At 39.1% G+C, this 19,355-nt stretch overlaps 1 protein-coding gene across 4 annotated transcripts in view; it reads left to right on the top strand.

Annotated features, from left to right (window-relative positions):
* The window catches only part of LOC104609933 (DEAD/DEAH box RNA helicase family protein), a 123,813-nt gene that overhangs the window by 73,049 nt on the left and 31,409 nt on the right, over positions 1 to 19,355 (top strand). For all 4 annotated transcript variants that reach the window (XM_088903463.1, XM_010276366.3, XM_088903461.1 and 1 more), the window contains one exon: positions 8,288 to 8,521. In XM_088903463.1, coding sequence (XP_088759589.1) covers positions 8,288 to 8,521 — 234 coding nt within the window. The remainder of the gene's footprint in view (positions 1 to 8,287; positions 8,522 to 19,355) is intronic.

Below are 19,355 nucleotides of genomic sequence, written 5' to 3'. Positions count from 1 at the left end.
CAATTGTATATGTAGAGAACATTAATGTGGTCCCCACTGTTATTTACTTGTTTATGATGGTAGTTAGTCTCAGTTAGTAGTTATTTCAGTTGGTAGTTTATTATTTCTTTTGCCGCCTATGTAAGCAGTAGGGGTAATTCAGCCCTTTTACTCTTATTTTGATTATTAATATAAAAGGATGAGTGGGGCGACAATACTAGTCAATCCACATTCTCTGAATTCTCCTCTTCGTGTTCTCCTTCTCTTCTTCTCTCCTCTCTCTTTCTCATTCTTTTTCTTGTTTATTACTCATTATACCTAGGACTGATTGCATTCCTATTCGACTACATGGTATCAGAGTTAACCTAGGAATTCTCATGTTAGTCTAATCAGGCCAACTACATGAGAACTTCCTAGGGTTGGAAGTTTCAGCAGAGATTAGTTCATCGACTGGTTCTTGGAGGTTGCTGGCAGTGTGCAATTGATGCCCAAGGGTTCGTAGGGTCTTGGAGAGTGTTCAGCAATCAGGAAGAATCAGAAGAAGGGAAGAAATCTCAGTTTTAGGGTTCAGACCTTGGCTTGAAGGTGGTGGATAGACCTTTTTGAGTAAGTTGATATTTGTTCTTGAGGTCGTATCTGAAAAGGTTTTTTTTTTTTTTATTAAAATGGGAGGTGCGGCTGCAAGATTTTTAGTTCTCTCCTGAGTTTCAGGGTTTCTTTCTTGACATACGATCAGTTCTAGGATTGAAACCCTAAAAGTCTATGACTGTTGCCAATTCTGGATCAGTTTCAGCATCCAAGATTGAGTGATTTTGCTGTCTGGAAAACTAGAAGAACCTAATTCAATATTTCTGGGTGGTTGCCGAACCTATTTCATCCTTCTAGGTCAGGAGTTAGCAAATTCTGGGTGGTGGCCGAACCTATTTCAGTACAAAAAAAGGTTTTTTTTAACCTATTTTTTGAGAAGGGCTGTCAACAATGTAGTTTAAGCATCAAGGGGAAGCTTTTTTGGGGGCTGGTGGTTCTGGTAGTATTTCTGTGAACACTTTTCAGATCACCACTGTCAAGTTTGCGGATCAAATTACTTGGAGTGGGCCCAATCAGCCATGATGGCCATTGGGGGTAGGGGGAACTGAATTTTTTGTTGGGGGATGTGAAGGAACCAACTAAGGATGACCCAACCTATGCCAAATGGGTTCAAGAGAACTATTTGGTTATGACATGGCTGTAGTTTTCAAGGCGCCAAGGCGAGGCTGGGCGTTGGGGGGGCGCCTTGTCACCTAGCCTAGGCGATGGATTTTTTTATATAGAAAACATAGATCCTAGGGTAGTTCCCTAGGTACCATAGCCATATTTCCTTAATAACTATTCATAATTTTCATAAGAAAAGTATAGAGTTCATGTTAAAGTATAGAAAATGTGTTGATTAGACAATTTTAAGTTCTTCCTTACTTATTGGTTCAGGTTTTAAAGTCTTTGAGGGTTCAATACAGCATTTAGCAATGCTTGTATTGATTAAATCCTAACAAATAAGAAAATAATAAAAACAACTTAGTATATAAACACACAAAATGAATATTTTAGTTTAATTGCCTATTTTATAATTATAATGTCAAAAAATAAAGAATAAAAAAGTATTTTACAATACATAATACAAAACTGCTTAGTGATTAGGCGAGGTGAGCCTCAAAGGGTGCCTTGTTGCCTAGGCGTTGCCTTGACAACTATGGACATGGCTGTGCAAGTCCATGCAGCCTCACATCAGCCTAAACTACTTGTGGGCAAAAGCAACTAAGGAAATTTGGGAGATCATGAAAGAGACCTACTCCCAACCTCTTAATGTTGCTAGGGCTTATGAGATGAAATGTTAAGTTAATAACCTTAAGCAAGGAGAGAAACCAGTCTCAGTCTCTACTTCTCAACCTTGAAATTCTTGTGGCATGAAATTGATCACCTAGAAACGATTGAGTGGGAGAGTCAGAAGGATGCACATACTTATACAAAGCAAGTTGAAACTAATAGGGTGTTTGAATTCCTAGCTGGTCTGAAATCTGAATATGATATTGTGAGACAACTTCTCATGAGAGACAGTGCGACCTTATCAAAAGCCTACTCCCTAGTGCACAGTGAGAGAGTAGGAGAACATACTAAAGACACCTGTTGAATCAGCCTTGGCAGCGGTCAAACAAAAGTTTGGGGGTGATGAGCAAGGTTTAAAATATCGATGTCGATGGAAATGTTGCTTACCAAAATATAGGACATATGTCGGAAATGTCGGAAATGTCGAGGGGAAATATTGTAAAAATTAGAGACATTGTGGAAATATTATGAAATATGTGGAAATATGCAAAGATATTTTGTAAAATGATAAAAGAAGCATTAATACATATTTCTAGACTATTATCTTATTCCCAACCATTATATAAAGCTAAGAAACTAAGATCAATAACAAATTAGTAAATGATGATTTACCGATTTATTATGCATTTTGATGTTTTTACAAGGTTATCTGATATTTTCTTTTCTTATTTTTAATTCTGATTTATTATAAATTCTAATATATATATATATATTTCACACTAGTAAATAGAAATACATTTATTCTGATTTTTTAAATATTAACGTTATAATACATTATGTTTTATTATAAATTTAATAAACTGATTCTCCTTTTTATAGTATTAAGATTAAGATAAATTCTGATTTCTTATAAAACTTAATGAATTTATTATGATTTTAATACTAAATTTATAATAAACTATGATTTAGTATAAAATTTATTAAATTTATTCTGATTTTTTATATTAAATGTAGAATATGGTTTATTATAAAATTTAATAAACATTTTGTGATTTTAATAAATATTTTAAAAAATACTAACTAGTTAATATTTTATTACTTGAAAAATATTTATGTTTTATATTATAAAGTAATTAATTTATTCTTTTGTTTTTATATTTTGTTCATTCTTTTTATAAATATTTTATTTGAAATATTAATGGAATAAACTATATTAATATATTGTATTATATTAATATAATATACTAATATATTATATTTTTAATGTACATTAGTCGACATCTTGTCGACATAATAGGAAAAACTGTATTTTTTTTGGTTATTTGGACCGATAGGAAATGTCGACCGACATAATGTAATTTTTATATTACCATCCATTTTCATGTCGGTGAGCCTCAACATCGACTTATGTTGGGCGACATTTGAAACCATGATAAGGAGAGGGATATGAAGAAGGAAGATGAGAGGGACCTAGTATGTGAACATTGCAAGAAATCTTCAGTTTTACATGTTCCTAAACGTAGTATTAATTTGCTTTTAGTCAGTAGCATCACTAAAACCCAAAATTGTTCTGTAACCTTTTTTCCTGATTGATGTATTTTTCAGGATTTGGAGACAAGGAAGGTGATTGGGGTTGGCCGTGAGACGAATGGAATCTACCTGCTTGGAGGGAGCTCACATGGGGAAGATAGTGATGTTGGGAGGTCTTTTGTTTCTCAGTCTGTTAGTTAGGTTATGCTTTGGCATAACTGGTTAGGTCACTTATCTTTTAGGTCTTGGAAAAGCTTGTTTCCTAGTTTTTTTGAGTCTGTTCAGATGTCCAATTTAAAATGTGAAAGTTGTGAGCTTGCAAAGCATTATGGAACAACCTATTCCTTGAGTAATAAAAGAAGTAATATTCCTTTTGAAGCTTTGCATGCCGATGTTTGGGGACCATATCATATTAATGCTATGGGCGGGTACAGATATTTCTTGTTGTTTGTTGATGACTATACTTGTTTTTCATGGGTTTACCTTATGCGTTCTCGAGATGAGGTTCCTACCCTAACCTGGATATTTTATCATATGATTTTAACCTAGTTTGGGATCAAAATCAAAATTTTCAGATCCAATAATGCGAAAGAGTATTTTGCAAAACCATTAGCCTCATATTTCCTTGACTATGAGATTATCCATCAGAGTACTTGTCCTCATACACCTCAACAAAATGGGGTGGCTGAGAGGAAGAATAGACACATATTGGAGGTGGCTAGAAGCATTATGTTTAATTCCAATGTGCTTATACGTTTCTGGGGGGATGCCATTCATACAATTGTATATCTCATTAACCGACTTCCTTCACGAGTTCTAGACATGAAAGCTCCATTCAATCTTTTATATCCTGATAAGGAGTTATTTACCATTCCTCTTAAAATTTTTGGTTGTACTTGCTTTGTTTAGACCCTTGGACCTCATCGTTCCAAATTTGATCCTAAAGCCTCAAAATGCATTTTCCTTGGTTATGCACAAACTCAAAAGGGATATTGCTGCTATGAACCTAATTCTAGGAGGAGGTTTGTTTCTATGGATGTCACTTTCTTTGAGGATGTACCCTATTATCCTAGGGTTTCTCCTCAGGGGGAGAGTAGTGAGGTCGGGATTCATCATAGGGTTTCTTCTTAGGGGGAGAGTAGTGAGGTGGGGGTTCATTCATCAGAAATTCCATTACCTGTCCCAATCATCGAAGGGGAGTGTAGTGAGGAGGGCTGTCAGAGGTGCCGGGATTTAAGAGTTTATCATAGACGGTGGAGGCAGGTTGACTTCGGTCATTAGCAGTCTAGGCCAGCCCCAATTCCTTATGTGGATCCAGATCCAGGTACCACCCACAGTTCCTTCATCTCCCATTAAAGATGAGTTACCTTCCCATTTGTTGAGCCTTCACCTCCATTGGATGACCTTGACCTTCCCATTGCAGTTCGTAAGGGCAAACGCCAGTGTACCTCATCTACAGCTCACTATATTTCCTAGTTCTTGTCTTATGATCATTGGTTTCCATCTTACAAGACCTTTTTGGCATCCATTGCCACTATTCTCATTCCCAGAACAGTGCAGGAAGCCTTGTCGGTACCCGAGTGGAAGGATGCAATGAAGGTAAAAATGAATGCCCTTCTAAAGAATAATACATGGGAGCTAGTTGATCAACCTAAAGGGAAGAAACCAGTTGGATGCAGATGGGTGTTTACTATGAAGCATAATGCTGATGGTTCCATTGAAAGGTATAAGGCCAGATTAGTTGCAAAGGGATTTACTCAGACATATGGCGACTACTTGGAGACTTTTGCACCAGTAGCCAAGATGAACACTATTAGAGTTCTATTATCTCTTGCAGCCAGCTACTCATGGCCTTTGTTTCAGATGGATGTTAAAAATGCCTTCCTCAATGGAGACTTGCAAAAAGAAGTGTACATGTAGTTGCCTCCTGGATTTTATAGTGCAAAAACGAGAAAGAAGGTTTGTCGACTGAATAAGGCCTTATATGGACTGAAACAGTCTCCCAGAGCCTGGTTTGATAGGTTCAGACAAGCTCTTGAAAAATTTGGTTATGTGCAAGCCTAGTCAGATCACATTCTTTTTATTAAGAAAGTGGATTCTTCCTTAACATTGCTTGTTTTATATGTGGGATGATATTGTAGTGACAGGGAGTGATACTCGTGAGATTGAGTCTCTTAAGTAACTTCTTCATCAAGGGTTTGAGGTCAAAGACCTGGGAGAGCTACGGTATTTCTTGGGTATTGAGGTAGTTCGGTCTAAGCATGGGATTTTTGTTTCCCAAAGAAAGTATGTTCTTGATTTGTTGGAAGAAACAGGGAAGACAGGTGTTAAACCTGTTGACACACCTATTGAACAAAATCACAAGATCAGTGCAGAAGGTGGAGAGCCCCTTGACACACCTAGTTGGAAAACTTCTCTATCTTTGTCTCACATGACCAGACATCAATTATGCAGTCAGTGTTGTCAGCCAGTATATGCACTCTCCTAGAACTACTCATCTACTTGCAGTTGAGAGGATACTGGCGTATTGGAAGAGGTGACCATGCAGCGGTATACTATTCAAGGATAATTGTCACATGAAAATAGAAGTTTGCACAGATGTTGATAGGAGGTCTACCTCTGGATATTGTGCATTTGTAGTAGGTAATCTTGTTTCTTGGAGGAGTAAGAAACAAAATGTTATTGCTCGCTCTAGTGCTGAAGTTGAATATAGGTCCATGGCAAATGGTGTGGCTGAAGTACTATGGTTGAAATCCCTATTTGAGGAGTTGGGCATTACTTATGAGAAGCCCCTAATGCTGTACTATGACAATCAGATTGCTATTAATATAGCCCATAATCCAGTACAACATGACATAACTAAGTATATTGAAGTGGACCAACACTTTATCAGAGAAAGAGTTGCTTCTCAAGAAGTGTGTCTTCTGTATATCACCTCCAACATGCAACTTGTAGACCTTCTCACTAAGGCAGTTTCAAAGACAAAGTTAGAAGCAGATCTATGCAAGTTGGGAATGACAAACATCTATTCCCAACTTGAGGAGTATAGAGAACATTATTGTGGTCCCCACTGTTATTTACTTGTTTATGATAGTAGTTAGTCCCAGTTAGTAGTTAACAGTTGGTAGTTTATTATTTCTTTTGCCGCCTATGTAAGCAGTAGGAGTAATTCATCCCTTTTACTCTTATTTTGATTATTAATATAAAAGGATGAGTGGGGCGACAATACTAGTCAATCCACATTCTCTGAATTCTCCTCTTCGTGTTCTCCTCTTCTTCTCTCCTTCTCTCTTTCTTTCTCATTCTTTTTCTTGGTTATTACTCATTATACCTAGGACTGATTGCAGTCCTATTTGACTACTGTATAAATCAAATAAGATTAAGAGACTTAAATAGGTTTTTTCTCTGTATCTCCCTTTAGTCTTTTAGCCATATTCTCTTCTTTATGTATGCCATTACTTGCCATTAGTAAATGTGTTGGTTAAGTTGTGAACCCTCTTTTATAGTTGTGTGCCTTTTTTCTTTTACTTCTGAATTGCATTGGCTTGGTAAGTGAATCATATCAGAATTGTAAGCCAAGCACCTATCCATTGAATCCCCATTTATTCTTTTAGGGAAAGATTTTTAAAGAATTATGATGATTTTAATGAAATAATGGGAAGCTTCTAATAATCATCATCTAAAACTGTCCCAACTCCCAACTATATAGTGTTGGCTACATGTATCCTATTTTTCCATTCCGTTTTATGTAGTGTCATGTTTTTAATATATTAGAATTGTAAGCCATTCCCATTTGTTCTTAGAACATTTTCACTAAACTTTACAAATATTGCAAACCATGTTTTCAATATACATAATCTAATATATATTAGATATTATATTACTAATGTTTCACATTGCTTGAGCAAGATCAGTCTCTTGGAGAAATTAATTATTAATATTTCACCATCTCCTTGATTGTCTTATTATTCCTTCAAACCCAAATTTTCATCACTTAGTGGTTGGAAAGGTTGTTATAGGTTTTCCTTAGGGTTGTTTCTTAAATATATAGGGATGACAATCTAACCCCCTGCCCTGATTGGGATGCGTTTTTTGACCATTGACCGGGTTTAGGGTGGGGTAGGAATGATAATGTAATTGATATTATATAATATATCAAAAGAAATTGTAGAAGGCAGAAGTTAGAAAGAACCTTATGACATTCCCAATTGGTTTGCTGGTTTGGGCCTTAGGGCCTCTAGAGTTTAGTCAGGTTCAAGTCCAATCCAAGAAATTTTTTTATCAATTAATTTTAAAAATGTATTATTTCTAAATTTGAATGGACTTTAAATTAATGTTATTGGGACTTGGGATTGCAAATGGTATCTATTTGCTTGAGTTCAAATTGATACTCAATTAGTTTAGGCAAGTTCAAGTCCAATCCAAAATGTGAATGAAACCATGGCTAGCAATGGTTGGGGCGTGGCAGAGAAAATACAGGGATCCCTGTCCCCGCAAGGATGGGGATGGGGTTGGGATTTCTAGCCCTTCTGGGGAATGGGGCGGGATACATGTGTTTGGGGTCGGTATCGGGATATGTAAAATCCGATCCTGCCCCACTCCGTTTCCATTCCTGTAAATATATCTGTCAAGAACGATGATGGTAGTTTTCAAATAGGGTTAAGTTTTTTGCTCCTAAGGATTTTGTTTCTGAGATGAATTTGGCATGTCCCAACACCCTGTTCTTCAGTCAGGTTTTTGCTGTGTCTTTTATGTTTGTAATACTTAATAATTGGCACATCTGTGCTTATATTTTGGGAAACATCTATATCATTTCATTAATGGAAAGGAATGCTGTATTTGCATTTACAATTATCAGTTCTGAAAATAGTTGTTTTTAAATATGAAAATCAAGTTTTTTTTTTCATAATTGGTAATTTTTGCTTTAAATTCATGCATGCTACACATTCTAATTTTTCAAAGTGTTTTTTATTTGAAGTTGGCTCGACTCTTTCAAATGCTTGAAGCACTTGGCACACGAATAGAGAAAATTGGGTTGTTGGATAAGTTCCGAAAAGATGAACTGAATACTGTCCTAATTGATGATTGGTCTAACCTCACAAAGAAAATGTTGAAGGCTCTTCCATATTCCCTTACCCCTAGTCAATTAGATGCAGTTTCAGAAATTATTTGGGATTTAAAGCGGCCTGTGCCCATGAATCGACTTTTGCAGGTTTGTAAGGGATCCTACGTAGTTTTTAGTTTGCTATGTTTTTTAAATTTTAGGTAAATACTGTAAATAAGTTGTTGTCCTCTAGTACATTTTTTCATCTTTGGTCATTCTATATGAAATAACTTGCTATTATAAATATATTTACTATTTCGTGATCATTGGAATCTATTGGATAGGGTTGAATGTTGATTTCAGATGCCATATTGGTCCCTACAAAATGAGAAATACATGATGTGAATTAATTGAATAGCGTTGGCTTGAGTAGAAAACTTGATATTTCCAGAATTTCTTTGATTTATGAAAACTTCAACATATTAATTGCATTCTTTTCGGTAATACTTTTCCTTCATAATTGTGTTGCACTCTGAAGATGTCTTCACTTTCCCTTCCCTTCAATCTCTTTATTAAAATAAAATCCCAATTCAAATTATAGTAGTTATTTTTGATGGGTGGTGAACGACGGTGATCAGTGCTGAAATAATTGGTGAAAATGGAGTCGTGTGAGTTTCAACATTTTCATAAATCGCAACGACCGTGTTTCGGGAGATAGGTGTTACCTAAATATCTAGGAAGGGTTTGTCGCTGGAGATGCTAAAGTCCGACGTAGGGAGAGGTTGAGAGGGAGTCCTAATAGGCATGGAAAAAATCTCTTCTGATTCCTCCTTGGAGGAGAGGGAGATCTCGACCAAATGAGGAAAGAAATTCAGAGCGAGAAGGTCGAGGTCGGGGAATGGCGGATAATACTTGTTCGTATAGAGATATGGCTGGAATACAAGCTTGGTTTCATGACGAAACTATGAAGTAGTTAAAGGTGTGTTGACGATCTATATCCTGTTGGGGGAAACTATTGATGAGGAATGTAAACAATACTTGAAGAGGTGTATGGTTGGAAAATTAGAAGGGGACCATTTTCTGCTGTTTGTTTTAGAACCTATTCTTAAACAAAATAGGACCTGCTTATCTGCCTCAAAGTTCGAAAACTACCTCAAGGAATGTAACTGGCCTTACTACTGTTGGTTAAAGAACTTGGTCGTGTATTGCGGGTCTAGTTGAAGGGGTTGGTGATTGATGTTTTCAAGTTTTGGATTGGGAAGTGGCACCTGAGGGTAGGAGGGTTAATGAAAGACGAATGGAAGGTTTCTTCGTACTGGAGTAACAAGATAATTGAAATGGTGGGGGAATTGTGTAGTGGCTTCATTAGAGTGGACTACTCTTACTTGGCAAAGGAAAGTTGTGAATGGGTGTGGATGGAAGTAAATTGGAAAGGGTCAGTTCTAATGGCCATTAATAGTTTCTGGAGGCCATCTCTATGTGGTTGCTATTTGGTTGGAATTTCTTCCCAGCATCTTGCCAGTGCTAGAGAACTTGGGGAAGGAGATTATTAGACCATAGGAGGAGGGTGCCTCTTTCCTCAAGACAATTAGTGGGGGAGGTGAGGGATTTTGGCGTCAAACAGGAATAGGAGCTTTGTAGGGTTGGAGTTCTGGCCGAAAAGTCTCAAATGGTGGTTCAAAAGGGTAGAAGCCATGGAAGGAACAGGCGAGGGCAAAGAAATCAGATGTAAGTGCAATTTTAGAATTAAGAGTTGACAAAGTAGAAATTAAATTTTGTTTATGTGAATAAAAATTTTTGAAGCATTTGCTTTAATTGCTTTTCTAGAAACGTTTTTTTTTTTTAATTGGGGATTACTGATTGTTGTAAAAAACTTTCTAGCAAAGGGTCTTTAGCCAATAAAAGTGGTTGTTCAGCATGTACAAAAGATTTAGCTAATTCTTGTCTCATTTTTCTTGAGAATATTGAAAATTACCGAAAAAACTCGCTTAATTTGTGATTTTGACTATCAATATTTTTTAGATGAGTGGCCATATGCCTAGCCAAATGGCTAGTACCACCCTTGTTGCTATAACTAAAATCACTCGTACATTTATTGCTGACAACTCTTTTTTCCCTTCCCCTTGATAGTTTCTATAGTAAATATTTCCAGATTGGGCTAGACAACTTAGACTTTTTCTTTCCCCTAGTAGTAGTACTAGGGGTGTGGCTCTGGAAACATCAACCATAGAACCACTAGAACCTATATCGGTGCTATCGTATTTTGAGAGGAACCAGCTATTTTTAAAAGATTATAGTATTAAAGCCCTAAAAAAATGAAAATTAATTGCAACTTACCTGGTCCGCTGGTCTAGAATCCTAACTTGATTTCAAGTGATGAAGCTTCTAAGCCTTTGATTTTGTTAACTTGTGGTACTTGAGCAAGCCTTCTTCTTGAAACTTTAATAAGGTTGAGAATTAGGGATAGGGAGCAAAGATTAAGAGAGTATGAGAGAGAGTATTGGGATTGGGAATGTGTATAAGAGAGTATATGAGAGTATACGAGTACATGAGAATATAAGAATTAGTGTGATGAGAATGGAGGGTAAGGGTATTTGTAGGAGTTGGAATTAATTCAATTAACGAAAATACCTTTAAAAACTAGTTGTTGTATAGTTGTTCGGAGGGGTATTTTGGTCTTTTAAAAAGTTAATTATCACTTTACCAAAATGCCCCCTAACTAGCTGTTATATAGTTCTTGGGGGTATTATTGTCATTTTTACTCCCCAAAATAAAAAAAATCGTCGTTTGGAACCCTCCAATGGCTATATTTTAGTGGGCTGGAGTGCCCATAGTGGGTTGGTCTGTGTTGGGTTGGGATGCGGCTGTGCTAGGCTAGGCCGTAAGCTCGTGCTAGCATGACCCACTTGTGTTGTGCCGTTCGGCTCATGAGCCTCAAAACCCAAGCCTGACATGATCCACTTTTTTGTGTTGTGTTGGGCTGGGATGCGGCTTGGCCCGGTTGCTACAGTGACCAGGCCGTGCCCGACACAACCCATATCATGTTGGGCTCTGCTAGCCCACAGGTGGTGCAACCCACTTTACAACTATATAGGAGGCATTGTAGTGGTGTGGTATTTGGGCTTCTTCAGTAAGGTGGATCATTGGATCGGGAAGTGTTCAGTATCCATATTGTTTTAAAACAATATGGATAGTGTTTAGTGGGTGTTGACTTCTGCTGGAATTGGACTCAACCACTTCGAGATGGTGTGCTCCTTGGTGTCTAGTAGGAGACTTCAGTATTTTGCATTTTTTCCATGAAGCAATGAATGATAAAAAGTCACAAGGGAGATGGAGGCATTCGGTGATTTTATTAACAAATGGAATCTGATGGATTTGCCTTTATGGGGAGCAAAATACCTGGAGCAGCTTGAGAGCCTTGGTAAGCATTCTTTTGTGCTATGGGCAAAATTAAGATTTCTTAAACAGAAAATAAAAGACTGATGTAAAAAGGAGTTGGGGTGTATTACATTGAGGAAGCAATAGTGGCTCGAAAAACTTAAAGGAGGAAAACACCACATTATCGGGGGATGAAATTGTGCAAAGATCTTTAGCTAGAGATGAGGTCTATTGCCTTTCTTGCATGGAAGTGATTGCTTGGAGACTAGACCTGTTCATGGGCCGGGTAGCCCGATGGCCCGGCCCGGCACGACCCGCACCCCGGTCGGGCTTGGTCATGTAATTAGGCCCGTGGGCCTGACCTTGGGCCTAACACAGTAAGCCCGACTGTGTTTTGGGCCGGGCTCGGGATTTGTCAAAAAAGCCCGGCCTAAGCCCGGCCCGGCCTGGCCCGACTCAGCATTATATTTTTTATAAAATATATAATATGTATTTTATATATTATATAAAATATATAAATAATATAATATTTGTTAAAATATATATTTATAATTTAATATATTTATATTTTATTCTTTTCTTTATAATTTCTCTATCTCTCTCTCTCTCTCTATTCAGTCGCTTCAGTAGTAGTAATAGTAATAGTATGGGCTAAATTTCAGGCTCGGGCCCAGGCCCGGGCTTCGGGCTTTTTATGAGGGCCAGGCTCGGGCTTGAGCCTTAAAAAAATCTATTAATACAGAGTGAAAGCCCGGCCCGGCCCGGCCCATGAACATGTCTGACAAAGGTTGAGGAAAAATTGGCTAAAAGAAGGGGACAACAATACCGCCTTCTTTCAGAAGGTAGCAAATCCAAGGAGAAGGATTAACATTATCAATCAAATTAACTTTGAGGGAGTTCAATAGGAGACAAGGAAGCTTTATGAAGACCTTTTCTGAGCAAATGAGGTGGGGAGGCCAATCTTGGATGGTTTATTTTACTCTCAGTTTTTACAGCAAGAAAGTGCTTCCCTTGAAGCACCTTTCTCACAAGAGGAAATATGGCATGCTATAAATGATTTAGTTTGGGGACAACTTCAGTTCGTGACCTGTTTCAGTTCGTGACAACTTCAGTTCGTGCTTCAGTTCTCTCCTTTTCTTCTCTGGGCTGTCAATGGAGAAAAGTGGTTCGTCCCAGGCCTGAAACATCACAGCTCTTCTTTTTTCTGGTGCACAGAACCTCCTTTCCTAAGAAAACAACTTCAGCAGTGAATGGTTGGCTGAAGCTCTCAAACGAAGGTTGGTTATCTCTCCTCTGTGTGTTGTTGGTATTTCTGGGTTGAAAATCTTCAAGAACTTGAGAGGACTGAGCAGAACCTAGAGAACTAGGTTGGTTGTTGCCCTGGTTCTTGGAAAAATTCCAAGATTAGGCTGTGTTTACAGTGACCAAATGGTGTAAGGGCTGCTACTGTAGGTGGCCGAATGGTGCAAGGTGTAATGCAAGGTGTAATGCAATGTATTGTGTGTGACAGCTATGGCTGTGTGGTGGTGCTTGTGATGCACAAACTCTATTGAGTAGTTGTAAGAGAGCTTGCATGTGGTTAGTAAGTGCTGAATTAATGTCGGTGTAGTCTGTGTTTTTTTTTTTTGTGAAATCAGTAGTGGTGTGGATAAGAACAAAGGCGTGTGTATCTATCATTGTGTTTAGGGACTGCTGTAGGTTCTGGAACATCAAACTCTTGACAGCAGCACTTAGTTGGTGATTGGGAATTCAGATTAGAGGCAGCATTGAAAGAGTATCATGGCAGCAATGGGAGATGGCTGTAGTGATCAGAAACCTAGTGTGGTGGTTTCCTCTGACTATCTAGGTGTACAGATGACCTCAATTAAACTGAATGGTGAGAACTATGTTCCATGGGCCAAGTCGGTGGAAGTTTTTCTCAAGGCAAAGAGAAAAGTGAAGCATGTGAAAGAAGATAAACCACCGGCTGACTCCCTAGGGTTTGATGATTGGGAACAGGAGGATGCTCAAATCATGACATGGCTATGGAACAGTATGGAACCCAAAATAAGTGCCAACTTCATGTTCTTAGATACAGCTAAGGACATATGGGAACATGCCAAGAAGCTGTATTCTGGGCAAGATAATACTACAAGGGTATATCAGCTTTATCAGGAGTACTTTGGTCTGCAACAAGGAAATAAAAGCCTAGAAGAGTACTATGCCAGTATGAAGAACCTCAGAAATGAACTCAATGTCTATCATCCTCTCACTCCAGATGTTTAAGTTCAGCAACAACAGAGGGAACAACTAGATGTCACAAGGTTCTTAGTGGGGTTGAAATCAGAGTACGAACCAGTTAGGGCCCAAATATTGGGGGTCTCTACCCTTCCTACACTTGAGGAAGTGTTTGCTCGGCTTCGCAGGATTTCTTTGGACAGACAGAGAATCCCACACAGTCTGATAGATCAGCTTTTGTGACAGCCAGAGGAGGTGGACGTGGTACGAAAGGGGGAGGACATGCCTCCCGAGGAGGTCGTGGTGGTGGTCGTGACTTAGGGGGAGGCCGTGGCAAAGAAAAAGGCAGCTCTACAAGGAAGTGTACCCACTGTGGTAGGGAAGGGCATTCCGTAAATTTTTGTTATGATCTTCATGGCCGCCCTCTCCCTAAATGGGCCAATCATGCTGTTGCTGGTGGGGTTGATGTCAGTGATAATCAACAGGCAGACCTAACTCCTTTCACATCTACATCTGTTTCCAGAAGGGAGATGGTGAGTGTACCGCGTGATGAGTATGAGCGGTTCCTTCAGTCCACTTCATAGCACACTACTGCTACTCTTGCCCACTCAGGTATAGCTTGCCTGTCATCTAAAACCTCTCGTTGGATTATTGACTCTGGAGCCTCTGATCACATGACCGGGACTCCAGGTGTGTTCTCTTCTCTCTCTGAAACTTCCACATCTCAAACTGTTACCCTTGCCAATGGTTCCTCCTCTCCCATCTGTGGTGTTGGCAATGTTGACATGGCTTCTCTTTCTTTATCATTTGTTCTATATGTCCCTAAGTTTCCATTCAATCTTATGTCTGTTAGTAAATTAACTAAGACTCTTAACTGCTATGTTACTTTTTTCCCTTCCTCTTGTGTTTTTCAGGATCTCAGGACGGGGAAGAAGATTGGTGGGGGGCATGAAGCTGGTCGATTGTATTACCTTGACGGTGGTGGATTGTCAGTTGCACTTCAGACTTCACTCCTCTACAGTGGCATTGTCAACTGGGACATCCTTCTCTCAAGGCACTCAAGATACTAGTTCCGTCTTTGAGTCATTTGTCAGTGTTACAGTGTGAGTCGTGTCAGTTTGGGAAACATCGTCGTGTTTCCTTCAGTCCTAGATTTGAAAGTCGTATGTTGAGTCCTTTTGCTTTGGTTCATTCAGATGTTTGGGGCCCGATCAAAATAGAGTCTTATAATGGTTACAAGTATTTTGTCACTTTTATTGATGATTGTTCAAGAATGACATGGATTTATTTAATGAAAGGAGTGAATTATTTTTCATTTTTCAAAAATTCCATGCTGAAATACGTACACAATTTGGTGTTCCAATCAAAGTTCTTCGTTCAGATAATGGTCGTCAATATTTTCTAACTTCCTTTCAACAGTATTTAGAACAGCATGGCATCATTCATCAAACTTCTTGTGCATCCACTCAACAAAATGGGGTGGTTGAACAGAAGAACCGTCATCTCCTTGAAACAGCTCGGTCTATTCTTCATCATACGAGTGTTCCTAAACGGTTTTGGAGTGAAGTTGTACTTACTGCGTGTTTCCTCATTAATTTGATGCCCTCCTTTATTCTTCATGGTCGGTCTCCCTTCTCTATCTTGTTCCCCACCTTGTCTCCCTTTCCATTAACACCTCGTATCTTTGGCTGTGTGTGCTTTGTTCACAATCTGTGTCCTGGAATAGACAAGTTGGATGCACGCTCCATTAAGTGTGTTTTTCTTGGCTACTCTTGGACTCAAAAAGGGTACAAGTGTTACAATCCCATTACTCGGAAGTGCTATGTCTGTCCTGATGTCACCTTTTTTGAATCTGTTCCCTTCTTCTCAGGAACTGAAGCATCTTCGTCTCCACCTTTACTTCCTCTTCCTCTTCCGGTCAGTGATCCCGTTCCGGGTGTTCCTGTTGGAGTTGACTCGTCACCTCATCCAGTGCAGATCCCTACTGAACGACCACCAATTCGGCAAGTGTATACACGTCGAACGACACCGGCCCCTCCTCCAGCTTCTACCTTGTCTGCGGATCTTGTCGTTGCTCCTATTGCTGAACCTTCAGGACTAGACCTACCCATTGCCTTACGGAAAGGTAAACGTAGCTCTACTCTCCATCCCATTTCCAATTTTGTTTCAGTATCTCGCCCTTCCGCCTCACATCGCCAGTTTGTTTCACTATTGTCATCTATTTCCATACCTAACAATGTCCAAGAGGCTCTTAGTTCACTTGGGTGGAGGCAGGCAATGGAGGAGGAACTCTCTGCTCTTCAGCATACTCACACGTGGGAGCTCACTATTCTTCCTCCTGGTAAGCATGTTGTGGGTTGTAAATGGGTGTATATTGTTAAATACTTGCCAGATGGTAGTGTGGAGCGTCTGAAAGCCAGACTTGTTGCTAAAGGGTATTCACAGTTGTATGGAGTGGACTATATGGAGACCTTCTCTCCAGTGGCTAAGATTAGCTCTGTCTGTGTGTTAATTTCCCTGGCAGTTATGTATGATTGGCCCTTATTTCAACTTGACATAAAAATGCCTTCCTTCATGGTGACCTTATAGAGGAGGTATATATGGAGCAACCACCTGGGTTTGTTGCTCAGGGGGAGGCTGGTAAGGTGTGCAGACTGAAAAAGGCAATTTATGGGTTGAAACAATCGCCTCGTGCTTGGTTCGGGAAGTTTAGTGAAGTGGTGAAGAATTTTGGAATGAAACAATGCCAGGTTGATCACTCAGTGTTCAGCTATGACTCAGAAGCTGGAAAGATTTTATTAGTGGTCTATGTGGATGATATTGTCATAACTGGCTGTGACAAATTGGGGATCGACAAACTCAAGGTCTTTCTGCATAATCATTTTCAAACAAAAGACCTCGGGACATTGAAGTATTTCTTGGGTATAGAAGTTGCTAGATCAAGACAAGGTGTAAACTTGTGCCAAAGGTTCTCGATCTATTGGACGAAACAAGACTGTTAGGTGCAAAACCGGCTGAGACTCTTATGGAACCAAATTTTAAGTTGAGCAGTGATACAGGGGAAATATTTGATGATCCTGGAAGGTATAGACGACTAGTGGGGAAGCTGAACTATTTTACTATCACGAGACCAAACATCTCCTTTGCAGTTAGTGTGGTGAGCCAATTTATGCAGAACCCTCGTATATCTCACTGGGATGCAGTTCTTAGAATTGTAAGATATTTGAAGGGAGCTCCGAGCCGTGGGCTATTGTATAAACTAGGAGGAAAACTTGAAGTAGTTGGGTACACGGATGCAGATTGGGCGGGCTCTGTGTCTGATAGAAGATCTACTACAGGTTATTGCACATTTCTTGGAGGAAATCTTGTGACGTGGAAGAATAAAAAGCAGACGGTTGTGGCTAGAAGCAGTGTTGAAGCCGAGTACAGAGCCATGGCACACACTACATGTGAATTAGTGTGGTTGAGGAATCTCCTACAAGAAATCGGGTTCCACATGGATACACCTATGAAGTTTTACTGTGACAATCAAGTTGCGCTCCATATCTCATCCAACCTTATTTTTCATGAGACAACAAAGCACATAGAGATTGATTGCCACTTTGTGAGGGAGAAGGTTCTTACTAGAGAGATAAGCACAGAACATGTAAGCTCAGGTGATCAATGGGCAGATTTGTTTACAAAGGCCTTAAGTAGGGGCAGTTTAGTCCTTGTGCATTTAATTAGAAGCCTAATCACTATTAAGAGGTCGACTGATAGGGTTTAGCTATCAGGTTCGACAGTTCTTTCATCATCTTCTTCTTCTCTTCTTCTTCTTCTTCTTGTCGTTCTCTTTCTTCTTCTCCTTACTAGTTCGGACTACTGTAGCTACAGTAGAAACACGAGTAATAGGATTGTAGCATTTATACCTTTTCTAAGTCCTAGAGTAGCCAAGGAAGATACACTTAATGGAGCGTGCATCCAACTTGTCTAGACCAGGACCAAAATTTTGAACAAAGCACACACCCGAAGATCCTGGGAGTGAAGGGATATAGAGACAAAGTGGGAAATAAGATAGAGAACGGAGAACGACCATGAAGAATGGACGAGGGCATGCGATTAATGAGAAAACAAGCAATAAGTACTGCATCACTCTAGGAACGTTTAAGAACATTCATATGATGAAGAAGGGACCGAGCTGTTTCAAGTAGATGTCGGTTCTTCCTTTCAGCCACCCTATTTTGTTGAGGGGTGTTTGCACAGGATGCCTGATGAATAATGCCATGTTCCAAATACTGCTGAAATGAAGAAAGAAAATATTCTCTGCCATTGTCTGAACGAAGAATTATAATTGAAACACCAAATTGTATACACACTTCAGCATGAAACTTTTGGAAAATGGAAAATATTTTGCTTCATTCTTTCATTAAATAAATCCATGTCATTCTTGAATAGTCATCAACAAAAATAACAAAATATCGGTAATCATTAGAAGAAAAACAGTCCTAAGGAATGAGAGAACTGATTTAGAAGTTGTGAAAAGGTGTTAGATATCAGCAGTAAAGAGAAAAGGAGAGGAGAGAAGAAGAAGTTGGCGGCAATAGGGTTTAGAGAGAAGTCAATCGAATGTTTTCTCTCTTCCCTAATCCTTTTCATTAAAACATAATTTACAAAGTTTTGGTATTTACAGAGAGGCCCTTAATTGGGCGATTAACTTAATTAAGCATAACATAAAGAAGTATAAAAATGCCCATTAACAAAATAAATAGAAACATAAACAAATAAAAGCATCCTATGGGCCATTCGGCCCATTCTCTCTACACTCCCCCTCAAGTTGAGCATAGATGTCAATCATGCCCAGCTTGCCAGTGTCATGTTGTAGTTTGGCCTTGGAGATTCCCTTGGTAAGAATGTCAGCTAACTGTTCTTCAGATGTAATGAATGGTAGAGAAACTTTCCCAGAAGCCACTCTTTCTCTGATAAAATGCCTATCAACTTCAATATGTTTAGTCCTATCATGTTGCAATGGATTGTGAATAATGTTGATGGCGATCTGATTATCACAATATAGCATCAATGGCTTATCATACTCAACACTCTATTCCTCCATCAAGGATCGAAGCCAAAGTAACTCAGGAACTCCATGAGCCATAGCTCTGTATTCGGCCTCAGCTGAAGATCTGGCAACAACTAATTGTTTCTTGCTTCTCCAAGAAACAATATTACCTACTACCATGCTACAGTATCCAAAAGTCGACCTCCTATCATCAATGTTTCCCATCCAGTCAGCATCTGTGTAAGCCTCCAATTTCATATGACCATGCTTAGCAAAAAGAATGCCCTTCCCAGGAGTACTCTTCAAACAACATAAAATTCGTTCTGCTACTGCCATATGAGTTTCCCTAGGAGCATGCATGAACCGGCTAAT

Source organism: Nelumbo nucifera, chromosome 4, assembly GCF_055504915.1.
Source record: "Nelumbo nucifera cultivar China Antique chromosome 4, China Antique-T2T, whole genome shotgun sequence".
In the NCBI taxonomy this organism is placed as follows: Eukaryota; Viridiplantae; Streptophyta; class Magnoliopsida; order Proteales; family Nelumbonaceae; genus Nelumbo; species Nelumbo nucifera.
This window is presented reverse-complemented; position numbering and strand designations above follow the sequence as displayed.